The sequence below is a fragment of the Sardina pilchardus genome, chromosome 18 (assembly GCF_963854185.1).
Source record: "Sardina pilchardus chromosome 18, fSarPil1.1, whole genome shotgun sequence".
Classification (NCBI taxonomy): Eukaryota; Metazoa; Chordata; class Actinopteri; order Clupeiformes; family Clupeidae; genus Sardina; species Sardina pilchardus.
Genome location: NC_085011.1, coordinates 28,764,038 through 28,778,662, shown reverse-complemented (window position 1 = coordinate 28,778,662; position 14,625 = coordinate 28,764,038). Strand labels below are relative to the sequence as shown.

At 46.0% G+C, this 14,625-nt stretch overlaps 1 protein-coding gene across 2 annotated transcripts; it reads left to right on the top strand.

Moving 5' to 3' along the window:
- Positions 1 to 1,172: 1,172 nt before the first annotated feature.
- btbd3b (BTB (POZ) domain containing 3b) lies at positions 1,173 to 12,780 on the top strand. 2 transcript variants are annotated; one of them, XM_062520035.1, is made up of 5 exons: positions 1,500 to 1,633; positions 1,960 to 2,224; positions 4,461 to 4,551; positions 7,596 to 7,714; positions 9,900 to 12,780. In XM_062520035.1, the coding sequence occupies exons 2-5, from the start codon at positions 2,076 to 2,078 to the stop codon at positions 10,930 to 10,932; spliced, it is 1,392 nt and encodes a 463-aa protein (XP_062376019.1). In that variant the 5' UTR covers positions 1,500 to 1,633; positions 1,960 to 2,075; the 3' UTR covers positions 10,933 to 12,780. The 2 variants fall into 2 exon arrangements, with proteins under 2 accessions (XP_062376018.1, XP_062376019.1); XM_062520034.1 differs by having other exon boundaries at positions 1,173 to 2,224.
- The last annotated feature ends 1,845 nt before the right edge of the window (positions 12,781 to 14,625 follow it).

The window sequence follows — 14,625 nt, the reverse complement described above, 5'->3', positions numbered from 1 at the left end:
GATTTGTCCCGCTTTTGTTTACTCGCGGAAGAAGCTAATTGGACACAGTCGGTGAGTATCCTCTGAAAGACTTCATGGCAAACTTTATACTTCAGTGTCTTCAAAGCAATACAAAAACTTTAATTACAGTATGTGATGAGAGAGAAAAAAACAATTGGGCCTACTTGAATTGTTAATATGGCTTACTCAGTTTTGTACCGTTTATTTTAACTGGTTCAAACCATTGTGAAAAATAAGAACAATAGCTTTTTCAAGTGCTTTGTTGCTCGTGATGATGCTCATTTGTGATCCCCAAGACTACAATAGCTGTTAATGAGCACATTGATCATAATCTAAAAACATCTAACCACACTATTCCTGAAATCCCGGCATTTATATTTGACAGCACACACATTAGTGCATCTATCCTATGCCATCCTTTTGCTATACCCAAACTATTGTGCATACAGTAAGCTGTCAGCAGAAACACAAACATCGCATGTGTAACTTAAGAGAGTAGAGTAACTCCCTGTGTATTACCCACGTGGCTTATAAGCCGCAGGACAGTGTTTTATTCTAGTTAAAAGAAACAAAGCCATATTAATATAATTTTAATTGCCCCTATGTTTTAACCTCTTAACTGAAGAAATGTTGCAAAATCAATGTACAGTATGCGCTATGGCTAATAGCTGGGAAATTACGGGTATAGTAACTAATTTGTTAAGATCCTCTGACCAGATCCAGGACTGTGTTCTCTCTTGAACATAAGGAGCCATAAATTAATCAAGTCCCTTTCCACTCGTTTGAACGACCTGACATTTTTACATTATTAATGACGCACAACGGATCCGTATACTCTTCAAGGTAAGAGAGCAGAGATGGGAAAAAAACAGGCACTAAATCAAAGTTGAGATGATCACCCTGTCGGTCTGAGGACTGCGCCGCTGTCCCTTTAATTGAAGAGGGACTTTGAATATTCTAGTGAGTGATGCGCAGGGCCGCTGCGGCCAATCGGAGCGCAGGCCGCGGCCGATTGGCTGAGCTGGAGAGGATGCCTCGCTCGCATCTGCAGGGGGGCTACTCTCTCGTCTCCGCTCTTCCATTCAACCCCCGTAGTCAGCACAAACCAGCCTCAGAGGCGCAGGACCGTGCCCAACGCACCCTGCTGCTGCTGCTGCTGCTGCTGCCGCCACTGCTGCCGTGGAGCTCTCTGAGCCGCACAGAGCCGGAGAGACAGAAGAGGAGGAGGAGGAGTAGAGAGAAAGAGAGAGAGAGAGGGAGGGAGAGAGGAGAAAGAGCGAGAAAGTGAGAGAGTCAGAGCAGAGGCTGCCTGCCTCAGGAGCACTGCAGCAGCACTAAATCTGAAACTGTCACGGAAGCCCAGGGAGCAGAGAGAGAGAGAGAGAGAGAGAGAGAGGAAGAGAGAGAGAGAAGACTCCAATCCACACACACACACTTCACAGGAAGTGAACGAGCAAGTGTGTTAGACTGGCAGAGGGGGAGCCACAGTGATGGGGACCCGACAGGAGCACTCGTCTTCAGATAAAACTTGAAACGGGAGAAAAGGAAAAGTGCAATCCTCGGGAAACGAGACAGAGAGAGCGAGAGAGAGAAGAGGAAGAAGTGGAATCGAATCCCTTTGCTCCTGAGAAAGGTGAAATTTGAAGGGAATTCTGTGTCTTTTTTTTTCGTCCCCCTCACAGCTGCACTGCTTTTTTTTCTTGCTTTTTTTCTCTGGCTCGTAACCCTCCACTTTGCCCTGCTGAGCCTGTGTGTCTCTCTCCTCTCTCCTCTCCCCCAAACCCTACTCCGCACACCTTGTGTGTTGTTTTCTTTTTCTTTTTTCTTTTTTCTTTTTTTTTGTGTCCCATTGAATGTCTTCTCTGCATGATCTGGCACTGCTCGGCAGTTGAACAACACTCATGGTCGATGCCAAGGGACGGAACATGAAATGCCTGACCTTCTTCTTGATGCTTCCAGAGTCGGTGAAGAACCGCTCAAGCAAAAACTCCAAAAAGGGAAGCCCGAGCAGCTCGTCCAAGCTCCCCCCTGTGTGTTATGAGATCATCACCCTGAAGACCAAAAAGAAGAAGAAGATGTCGGCCGAAATCTTCCCCACCAAGAAGCCGGCGACGGCCACCACCACCACCACCACTGTCCAGCAATACCAGCAGCAGAACCTAAACAACAACAACACTATCCAGAACTGCAACTGGCAAGGTCTCTACTCCACCATCCGCGAGAGGTACGTCAAGTCTCCCACAATCTCTCCCCTCCTCCCTGGTGAGTCAGGACAACCCTCTCTTCAATAATATGAGGAGAATTTAGGAGGGAGGGGGAAAAAAGCATTAGTGAAAGTGATTTTCATTTGAGGAAGATTGATTCAAGCAATGTGCCATTACGGAAGCTGTAAAAATGACCCTGCTTAAATTAAATGGCAAGTTGGCTCTTCACTCTGATAGAGTGAGAAAAGAACCATACAGTGTTAGGATTCCCTTCAAGCATCTCATAACAAGGTGTGCTGCGTCTGTCTTGGAGAGGGGGTGGCAGGATAAGATCGCTATAGGCTTGTTTTGTGTGTCTGATCCATTTGTCTTAGTCACACTTGTGTCTCCTCTCCAAGCACAGCCAGTGTTTTCACATTCTCCCTCTGTGGCTCTTGGGATGTCTGCATGTCAGTCATGCTTCACTCTGCTCATGGTGAGCAACCTTCCAGGGTCAAGTGTGTGTTTGATATACATAACACTGGCCCTAGTTTCAACTGGAGAGAGAGTGTTTGATATAACACTGGCCCAGAGTCAACTGGAGAGAGAGTGTTTGATATACTGATATGCACAACACTGGCTTGGTGTTAACTGGAGAAAGTGTGTTTGATATGCACAATACTTGCTCTGGTGTTAAATGGACAGAGAGTGTTATGTAGACACAACACCGGACCATGTGTTAACTATAGGGAGAGAGTGTTTGATATGCACTACAGCAGACCCAGTGTTAACAGTGGCCCATGTGTTAACTGGAGAGAGAGAAAGAGTGTTTGATATTAACAACACCACCATGGGGTTAACCAGAGATAGAGAGTGTTTGATATATTCAACACTGCCGCATTAACTGCAGAGAGAGTGTGTGTTTGATTTACACAACACCGGCTTGGTGTTAACTGGAGAGAGAGTGTTTGATATACACAACACTGGCCCCAGTGTTAACTGGAGAGAGAGAGAGTGTTTGATATACACAACACTGGCCCCCAGTGTTAACTGGAGAGAGAGAGTGTTTGATATTCACAATACCACCATGGTGTTAACTGGAGAGAGAGTGTTTGATATACACAACACCGGCTTGGTGTTAACTGAAGAGAAAGTGTTTGATATACACAACACCGGCGTTGGTGTTAACAGGAAATATTTACCCGACTGTCACAGGGAAGCCCCACGCTGGCCGGGGCGAATGTGTGCTTTCACACCAGGCTTTGTTGTCGCTCCAGAGCATCATGCCTTGTTTACTCAGACCTCCTCTGTGGCTCGGTACTTAATAATACATGGAGACTGTTTTCACGCTTCCCTTCTGTTTTGCTATGCTTGTGCCGTTTTCCCACTTATTCTCTGTCTGTATTCATTTGAGCACTTGTCTGTATTCATGTGTTGTGTCGCGCCTCATGTTTTAATTGTCCGGTGAGGGACTCCAGTTAATGAGGTGTCAGACTGTTAGATTAAGACTTTCAGATGAGGGCAGAATGATAGTTGCATGTTGCTTTGTATTGTGTGATACTGTGCAAGTGGTGACTAAGTCCATAGTCAGTTTGTGGGGGCTAATATTTGAAATAAGATTAGTAGTCTAACCTACACCAAACCTTTTGTAAGGAAGTCGTGAACAGAAGATAAAAAAGGGCAAAGTGCACACAATTGATTAGATTCATTAGATTCAACTTTATTATCATTGTGCAGAATACAATGACAAAGACAACAAAATGCAGTTTGCATCTAACCAGAAGTACAAAAAAGCAGAACGTGCTATGTGATTTACAAGTATAGACAGGTGGTGCATAGACAGGACAAGAAGTATAGTGCAGCATAGACAGTTAGTTTACAGAAGGTGGTTTAGAGTAATACCAATTTAATATAAATATGTGCAGTGTATTATCAGTTAGCATAAAAACAGAATAAATATGGCTGTGTAATATGAACAATGTATAAACAGCATGTACAGATATGTGCATTGTAGGAGCAGTAACATTACAACAGTAGTAAGAAATACAGCATATTTCAGAAATTGGAAATACAGAATCACATTACCACCATTTGTTTTCATGTTATTGTCCTTTATTTTTGTCAGATAGTTGCTGTTAGCCGTCAATTGGCGAAGTAAAAAAGCAAAACAGAAAGAGTGCATGAGAACGTGGAGATTGTTCTGGAACACTGTGATATGTACTGTAGGTATATGTACTGTAAGTGATTTTTGTCCATGTGGCATTTATTGTCTGGCAGAAATTCGGTGATGTTCAACAACGAGCTGATGGCCGACATTCACTTTCTGGTGGGTCCATCTGGAGGCCAGCAACGACTGCCCGGGCACAGGGTAAGCCAGTCCGCCCACGCACACCACCCCGCTCGAAACATCCTCTAACACAAGACGCAGAAAACACAACACCGCACACTCACCGCCAGCCAGCCAGCCAGCCAGCCACCCACCCCACTCAATCCTCCCTCGAACACGAGAAACAAACAACACCGCCAGCCACCAAAGCCACCAGACCTGGCCTGTTGGCATTAGCGTGCCATGCGGTGACACAGCCCTGCTGGTGACACTGAGGGAAGCGCGAGCGCCTTTGTGCGCCGTCCCATGCCATGCCACGCCACGCCGCTGGCAGACGCCTCGCTTGTAGACGCCTCTCAATAATTGATGCAAATGAGGCTGGAGGCTGGAGAGGGTGATGGAAGGAGGGAGCGAGAGAGAGAGAGAGAGAGAGAGAGAGAGAGTCATCCCATCCTCCGCCCCTCCACTCCTCCTCCACCCCTAAGGAGCCTGTGGGCCTCGTTCATTCACAACTTCATCCATCCACAGCACATTACGCTCCGCTCCGTCTTGACCTACTTCTAAATATCATTCTGTCACAGTCTTCAGTTTTACTTTAATGTTCCACTTACTCTGATCCCAGATGGTGTACATCAGGTAAAGCACATCAGCAACATACCATTCAATATGCCTCTATTGTCATCGTCTATTGATATCAACATCATCATCATCGGCATCGTCATCATCGTCAAGCATCTTTGAAAACCAAATATCAAACATTTAACATTGCAAGTCTGTAATGCAGCCTAATTTCTAAATAAGACAGACTGATCGTACACATCTTCTGCACTTGTTGGGCCGACCGTAACCGAATGGCCTTTAGGTTTCACACATGGCACCTCTTTGAGGTGGTCACCTCTGACCATCCCGCTCAAGAGTCCAGGGCTCAACAGACGTTCGGCGATGACGATAACCTTGAGATGCTTTTTTCTGGTCAAATCGTCCACATCTTCATCCGGCGCGCGCGCTAAAATCCCCGTCGAGTCCTCTGGCTTGACCTCATTGTGTTTACCAGCTGTTCACATGAATTATTACTCCGTCCTCATAACACTTTCATGCGTCTCTGCTATTCTCTTACCCCACTGCAGTGACAGCAGCCCCCCACGCCCCCACCCTCCTCCTCCTCCCCCTCCTCCTCCTCTTCCTCCTCCTGCCGGGCCGATGTGCTTTGCTGCTTAGATCTTATTAATTGAATTGCTGGCCATATTTATCATAAAACCGCCGGCTCATATGGTCGGAGAGTGACTCATCTTTTCGGGCCTTTTAAGAGGCTCAAATGCGTGGCTTTGATGTGTCCGCACACACACACACACACACACACACACACACACACACACACACACACACACACACACACACACACACACACACACAACCCACACCACTTTGCTAATTTGTGGATGTATGTTGTGGACAGTTTTTCCCCTCTGAAATAAGGCTGGCCTCAAATCTACCAGTGGGCCACAGGGAGCTGATGCTAAACATTAGGGAACACATCCATTTTATTCAGCATCACTAATACGTGCCATGCACTCTGACTAAGAACGTTCTTACACATTTTTATCTCACTCTTACCATATATATAAATTATAAACTAACATTCTACAGCAATCGTAAATAAATCATAATTGTTTATTGTTCCCAACTGTAACAGTGCTGCAAGGCTGCAACTGCATTTGGTGCATCTGTGCAACAGTGTGTACGTGTGTGTGTGTGTGTGTGTGTGTGTGTGTGTGTGTGTGTGTGTGTGTGTGTGTGTGTGTGTGTGTGTTGGCCTCTGATTTCATCATTAGCCTAAGTAGTTCATTAGCTCTGAAAAGGAGAAACTTTTCCCCCTCCATCCCGTCGCCCTCCTGTACACTTCCATTATTAAACACTCCTCTCTGCAGAGGGATGGGAGGCCAACACCATCCACCGCGCTGACAAACTGCACTTGTGCGTCTCCCCGAGCCAGAGGCGCAGGCACAGGCAAGCACAGGCATAATTAAGCACCGCTGTTTGTGGGTGAATTTGACTGTGCTCCGCCAGATTTCACGCTCGGATGACTCAAGGGAAAGTACTGTAAAACAGGAAATTGCAGAATTGGAGAATTACTAGTATGACATTATCCCCGAGTTAAAAAGACCACTCCGTATTCGATTCACTCGAATGTGGGCCAATTTTTTTTTTTAAATCGGCCATTTGTGTGTGTGTGTGTGTGTGTGTTTGTGTGTGTGTGTGTGTGTGTGTGTGTGTGTGTGTGTGTGACTGAGACGTGGTGATAATTTGTCTGATGATATTGATTAGCCGATGCTGTCAGCAGAGCTGGATGGATTCTCCTCCTCGTCCCCTGGTTCCCCACTCTCCGGAGCCTCAGCATTGGCTAGGAGGGGCACAGGCAGATGGATGGTCATCAGTTCACAAAGTGCGCTTTTAGGACCAAAATAAACAGCCTCCAGTGAAAACCCAGGCATCAATAGGGACCAAAATGACCAGCCAATTTTTTAGGCACATCTAAGCAGCAAAGTGGGGAAGAGTTGTGACAATAGACTGAACTGAAGTGAACGCAACAAAGAGGAGAAAAGGAAGGAGCCGAAAACTGCCTGAAATGTTTCTGCCAAGTTGTGTAAAATTGCCAGGATTAAGGATAATAGCTTCTCTCTTTACAGCGGCGGGACATTCAGAGCGCTCGGAGGGACTGTTTGCCAGACAGATGCTCCTGCTGACTTCTTGTATAGATTTGGAGAGTAAAAAAGGGTCCGTTCCCTAAAACAGATCGTTATCGCCCCAGACTGTAGGCACTACTGTACTGTACATTAATGCTGTCTAACCCTCCCTGTTTCCTCTCTCTCTCTGTCTCTCCATGTCTCCTCCAACCCTGTCATCTCTCCTCCCTCTCTTTTTTCTTCCCATGTCCCCTCCTTCTCCCTCCCTGTCATCCTCTTCTTTTTGCACTCTCTTTCCCTCTCTACTGCTCTTTTTTCACTCTCTCCCTCTATTTTCTCTCTCTCTCTATTTTCCCTCTCTCTCCATCCCTCCATCCCGTCCCTCTCTCTCTCTCTCTGCAGTATGTTCTAGCAGTGGGGAGCTCTGTTTTCCATGCCATGTTTTATGGGGAGCTGGCAGAGAACAAGGATGAGATCAGGATTCCTGACGTGGAGCCTGCCGCCTTTCTGGCCATGCTGAAGTAAGTGTGTGTCTCTCTCTCCATCTGTCTCTCTCTCTCACCCCCCTCTCTCTCCCTCTGTCTTTTCTTTTTCTTCATCGGTCTCTCTCTCTTCCTCTCTCGGCCTTCGTGGCCATGCTGAAGTAAGTCTCTCTTTCTCTCCCTCCACTTCTCCTTCTCTCTACCTCTCCCTCTGCCTTCTCTCTCTCTCACTCTCTCCTTCTCATAAATGTCACTTCATGTCTGCTTTGCCTCTATATTAGCTGTGCCCTTGCCTTGCCTGCACCAAAGCACGATGCAGATTATTCACTTGTTACTGGTTCCAACTGAGCCCAGAATAATAGAAATCACTCTGAACGTTTAAAAGCACATTTCATTGGGCCTTCTCCAGGAGGTTAATAGACTAAGCAGAAATTGATTGGATTTCTTCCCTCCTCTCCTCTCAGCCAGCAGTTCACTGCTGTTAAAAATCTGTCTAGCTTTAGGTGGAACTTAAGTTCCGTAAGTGAGGTTCACCACAGCAGTTAGCCTAATTTGAACAAATGGGAATGACAAATACTTTCACGCAGAGCCTCTTTGAGGAAGCCTATATTATTTCCACGTAACACGTTGAGCAGAATGTTAAACGCTTCCGCTATTTATCTTGCTGATTAAGAAACGCCTGACATTTGTCAACTGTTTTCTGTTTTACACTGCAACACAGCGACTATAATCCTCCCACGATTAAGCTTGTTGACCATTATAAAGCCACAATGAAGAATATGTAGTGCAGGCAGAAATTAGAATTTTTATGCATCAGGGCACTGCCATTAAAATTTAATTAGGTCATGACATTAAACAGAGCTGGAGTGTGGTGAGAGTCTGTGCGAGTTGAGTTGCGCGAGGCGTTTGGTTTTGCGGGCTTGTGTGGGGTAGAGGAGGAGATAGGGACATCATCAGGAAGTATTGCTGCACTAGCGGCTCTCCATTCCCCTCTGTGCAGAGTTGTCACAAGTGTTTGATACACAGCCACGAACCCCAGCACTGCTCTCCACTCTACCGACACCTCCCCCACCCCCCCCACAACCCCCCTGAGAAATGGTGTGATCGCTTTCTCTCTGTCGTTCTTTACCTCTCTCCTGGCTTTCACTCTCTCTCCCTCTTCCTAGCTCTCTTTACGTCTTACCCCTCTGTCCTTCTCTGTACCGTTTTCTCTCTTGCTTTCATTCTCTCTCCCTCTCCCCTTTCTCTCTCTCTCCCTCTCTTTGCTCTCATGAATATTGGTTCTTGCTGTGGAGAGGCAGCAGCCGAGTGAGTTGGTGTGTAGGTGGAATATGTAACAACGCTCACCTCTCTCCCGCTTCTGCCTACTAAAAGCTTTTATTGCGCTGCTCCATTTCAGCGTCCCCAGTCTGAGCACTACAACTGGGTGGTAAAGCCCACGTAGACGCTTAAATGCTGTTCCACTGCGTGTCCTGTCAGGCCTAGAGTCTCCTGTTCGTGCGCGCGTACATGTGTTTGTCGCCGCCGACTTGCAGTAATCTTGTGGGCTGCAAGCACATATCGCCGCTTAATAACCCCAGCAGCTGTTCCAAGGGCAAAATGTTGGGTCACTTAAAGAGCTTGTGGAGCTTCCCAAAATACCACAGGCTTTACCGCCCCAAATAGGGGCTTTAGCAGCAAGCAACCATATTTAAAATAAGGATTTATTTTACATTCCTGTATCCAGGCTTAAACATATTTTCATCAAAATCTGACTGCTATTTTTATTAATGCCATGAGCAGCATGTAAATATTTCGACATGACAGGGCGTGACCTTTGTGATTAGAGTTTGATATTTTGAATGATTTAAGCCACAGCTTACCATATCCTGGCAAACTAACGCCGTTTCTTACACATACGCTCTGATCAAGCTGTGAAATGCCCCATGAAATGAGTCTGCTAGAGAGTGATAACAAGCACTAACAACGAGGCAAACTCACCATGTCCACATACTGTATGTTAGGGTGACCAGACGTCCCCGGTTTCAGTCCGTGTTTTTTAGCACCCTGTTCCCAGGAAAATACAGAAAAACTACCTATGACCACGTTTTTGGAATATAAAACGTGTATGTATTTCAATCAGATTGATAGTCGAACTGAAAATGTAAATTTTTGGGATTATGTCCCCGGTGTTGGCCTCGGACATCTGGTCACCTTAACATGTGTCCACGCTCCTCCCCTGCAGGTACATCTACTGCGACGAGATCGACCTGAGCGCCGACACCGTGCTGGCCACCCTGTACGCCGCCAAGAAGTACATCGTGCCGCACCTGGCGCGGGCCTGCGTCAACTTCCTGGAGACGTCGCTGAGCGCCAAGAACGCGTGCGTGCTGCTGTCGCAGAGCTGCCTGTTCGAGGAGCCCGACCTGACGCAGCGCTGCTGGGAGGTGATCGACGCGCAGGCCGAGCTGGCGCTCAAGTCCGAGGGCTTCTGCGACATCGACGTGGTGACGCTGGAGAGCATCCTGCGCCGCGAGACGCTCAACGCCAAGGAGATCGTGGTGTTCGAGGCGGCGCTCGGCTGGGCCGAGGCGGAGTGCCAGCGGCAGGAGCTGACCGTCTCCATCGACAACAAGCGCAAGGTGCTGGGCAAGGCGGTGTTCCTGATCCGCGTGCCCACCATGGGCCTGGACGACTTTGCCAACAGCGCGGCGCAGTCGGGCGTGCTGACGCTCAACGAGACCAACGACATCTTCCTGTGGTACACGGCGGCCAAGAAGCCCGAGCTGCAGTTCGCCTGCAAGCCGCGCCAGGGCCTGTCGCCGCAGCGCTGCCACCGCTTCCAGTCCTGCGCCTACCGCAGCAACCAGTGGCGCTACCGCGGCCGCTGCGACAGCATCCAGTTCGCCGTGGACAAGCGCGTCTTCATCGCCGGCTTCGGCCTGTACGGCTCCAGCTGCGGCTCGGCCGAGTACAGCGCCAAGATCGAGCTCAAGCGCCAGGGCGTGCTGCTGGGCCAGAACCTCAGCAAGTACTTCTCGGACGGCTCCAGCAACACGTTCCCCGTGTGGTTCGAGTACCCGGTGCAAATCGAGCCGGACACGTTCTACACGGCCAGCGTGGTGCTGGACGGGAACGAGCTGAGCTATTTCGGACAGGAGGGCATGACGGAGGTCCAGTGCGGGAAGGTCACGTTCCAGTTCCAGTGCTCCTCGGACAGTACCAACGGGACAGGCGTGCAGGGGGGTCAGATCCCGGAGCTCATCTTCTACGCCTGAATAAAAAAACACACCCAGAAGAGGACTGAGACAATGGACTTGCAGACTGGGGCAGTTCTCTTAACAATAACAGCTTCTTTCTGGTTTTCGTCATGAATCGTCACTGAATCGTTTTGTTTTTTGTCTGAAACCACTGACTTCTACATTTTAAGGCACTGCTACATGGATTTTATTGTGTGAAGTGATTTTTTTTTTGTTGTTGTTGTTGATGTCCCCGGTACTTATCATTGGATTTACTCACCCACTGAGGAAAACACTTTTCATCTCTCCACAGAGTTTGAAGATTTTGTTGTAAGACCATTACAAGCGTTTGTGTTTACAATGACAAAATAAGTCTTATTCTTTGAAAAAGATTATTTACCTCTAAAGATGAAAACTAGCATCAGAAATCAAGAGTTGCCAAAACAAAATAAAAAAACACTGGATACTATTTCACATTTGTGTAAATATGTTGATAATGTAACATACAAATATATATACATCATGCAACATGGCGGCTATATCCTTTCGGTTTCTAAATAACTATGCCATGTTACCTAATGCTTTCATAGGATGCACATGTATATATCAGCAATACTAATTAAATGATGCAAATCCATGGTAGTGATCAAAATTCAATCATCAGTCCCATCAACGCCTCTGTAAGTGAATAAACAATACCCAGCACCAAAGCAAATACCCCGCCTTCAAGTACAAAATGACAATTAGCACCTGCACTAGTTTGGAATCTCTGTCTATGCATTGCTTTGCTGCATCAAGTTAGTGAGACTGAGCCTACCTATCCAAGCAGGTTGAAATGATTCACTTGTTTGATTTTTTCTGCTGTCGCACTCAATAACTGAGATTTACATTCTTGGCCGCTGTTGATTTCACAGTGGTTTTTATCTGAAAGCGTTAGGCTTATAATGTACAATAAGCACCTTTGGTATGAAATGCCAGTAGTCAGAAAACGCACTTGCTTTTTTTCACGCCGAAACTGCTTAAAGTTTTGTAAGATGAGTGAGATTTCTCTTGTTGTTGTAGGCTTAGATAACTCATGCCACCTTTAGAAGGTACACCAGGGCAATTAAATTAAAGACGCCCTCTGATATGCTAGAATTCACTTCAGCTGAAAATTTGACTACATATGAAGTATTCGCAATTAAATTGAATGATTATGAAAAAACTAAAAACAACAGGCCATGAGTCGTGTAGGTCACAGAAAGAACACATCTCATTGGACGAAAGCTGAGGACACAACTATTTTTGAATCGCAGGAGGACAGTAGCGTGAATTATTATGACTACTTACAAACACTGTACGTTGTTTTTTAGGTTTGTTTTCAAAGCAATGAATGGTTCAATCATAAAATAATTTCTAAGATGTCACAGTTCAACCCCGGGGTAATTTGTTATTGAGTATTGATGGACCAAAATTGTGAGCACTTTTTGAATGAGTCGCAATCGCAGGTTTACAGTGTACTGAGTCAGCGGTCTTAAGATTAGATTGCACAGTGTGTGAAATTATCCTGTAAAATTATTATTACACACTCTGTCACAGAGTGGTCGTGTTGAGCATATCGGTTTGTACAGAGGTAACATTTGCCAGCTGTAAAAAAAAAGACGCAACTTTAGAGTTCTTTTATTTTTATGACGTAATAGAGTAGAGTTTTCTTTGGTTTCTGCGACCGATTTATGTTCTGTTTGTTGTACACTAACTGGAGATGGAGGAGGAGAGGTCATGTTCAGCTAGTAGAACAGCACCTCTCTGAATGTTTCTATTGTGTGTTCACGTGCTACAGTGCGGAGAGACCTATGAATGTGTATGTTGGTTGAAAATGCAAATAAACCAATTTACTGGTTCTATGAATCTTTGACTATCATGCTCACTCTTAGCTAACCCACATAAACGAGAAAAGAAAACATCAAACAAGGTCAGACAACAAACCACAGATGAAACGGAGGAAGAAATGGAACGTCTCCAATGTATGACTCTCGGGAAAGTGGTGCGATGGATTCCAAAGCTGTGGATTCCCAGCGGAAGTCACCCATCGCTTTGACCTCCAGTTTCATCCGTAAAAGACCGTGTCAGCTGAGGAGGCAGACTTCCCCATTCCGCTGGGAACGTCTCAGATCCCACAAAAAAATGGACTTGCTTTAAAAACTGCTTAAACTCGGTGCTGCTGAAGTCTGTCAGATGAAAAGAGGTTGTCTGGTGGGAGGAAGGAAGGGTATTTCATCTAGTGCTTCACAAAGGTTGTGAGAACTATTAAACATTTATGCATGAAAAGGTAAAAAGAAAACAAAATCGCACACATCTGCACCTGCTACAGGAACACCATCTCCCCTGTTGCTGAAGATAAAGTTAGTTTGTAAATTCAGAAAACCAGAATCACATTCCACACAATTGGCCTTATCATGAAATACTGACTGAAGTTGCCATGGTACACTAGACATATTAGAAGTGAATTTGACACAGATTCAGAGCATGGCGTTTGATAAATTTAGCCCAATATGTTTTGGGACCAACCAGTTGTGAGTGATTTTTCATTATTCTGCCACTAATGTTCTGTACAGCATCATTAATTGGCTGAGAGGGTACCGAGGGGATTAGACTCTGCTCAGCTGAGAGTCAGTGGAGAACACGAGCGCTTGCTTTTCTCTTGGTGCCGAGCCTGTCCTCCCTCCCTTTGCAAATGCAGATGATCTATTGAGGCAGAAATTACAATTTACTCAGCTAGCAAAAGGTGTTAAAAAAAAGAAAACACACCTAGAGGGGAAAAACAGCCATCGGTGGCTTTTTAACCTAAAGCATTTATCTCTGTACAAACAAGACGCTGACATTATCACCGTGGCAGTAACACTATGCAGCGCTTTTATCAGACCCCCTGTTCTGTGTGAGGGTTATTTAATGCAGGACATACATCAAATACAACAGTAAATATGCCAGTGATGTCTGTTTGAGGTTAAATGCCTAGCCCCCCCCCCACACACACACACACACACACACACTCCACCCTCCAACACAAACACACACACACAAACACACACAGACATACAGTATATGCATGCATATATACATACATACATACATAAACACACACACACACACACATACTGTGTACACACAGACACATAATAAAAGATGCATACATACTGTACATAAACACATGTACAGTATACATGATAGTCATGTATGTACACAATGTCATGGTTTGTTTTGGTTACGGATCTCATTTATTTTGGTAGCCTATTTCCAATGTTATCAAATGAACAGAACATTACACCAGTGATTTTTCAACCACTTCCGTAGAAACACCTGCAGCGTGGCCTACTGGTTAGGGCATGTAACCAAAGGGACAGACAAACAAACCCTGATGAAAACATAACCTCCTTGGTGGGGACCTTGGTGGGGGCTTTTACCCAGAGCAAGAGAATAACATTTCAGCTACAGTCTAGAAAGACCTAGCTAGGAATGACCAGTACATCTGTCTATATAATACTATTACAAGAGGATAGGATTGCCTCCATTATAAGTACTCAATTTAGCAGGAGGAGAATAGGTAGAGGGAGGTAGAGGAGGGGAGAGAGGGATGAGGAGGGGACAGAGGCAGGAGGAGAGGAAGGAGGTGAATGAGGGGACAGAGGAAGAGGAGAAGGAGGTAGAGGAGGGGAGAGAGGGAAGGAGGTAAATGAGGGGAGAGAGGCAAGAGGA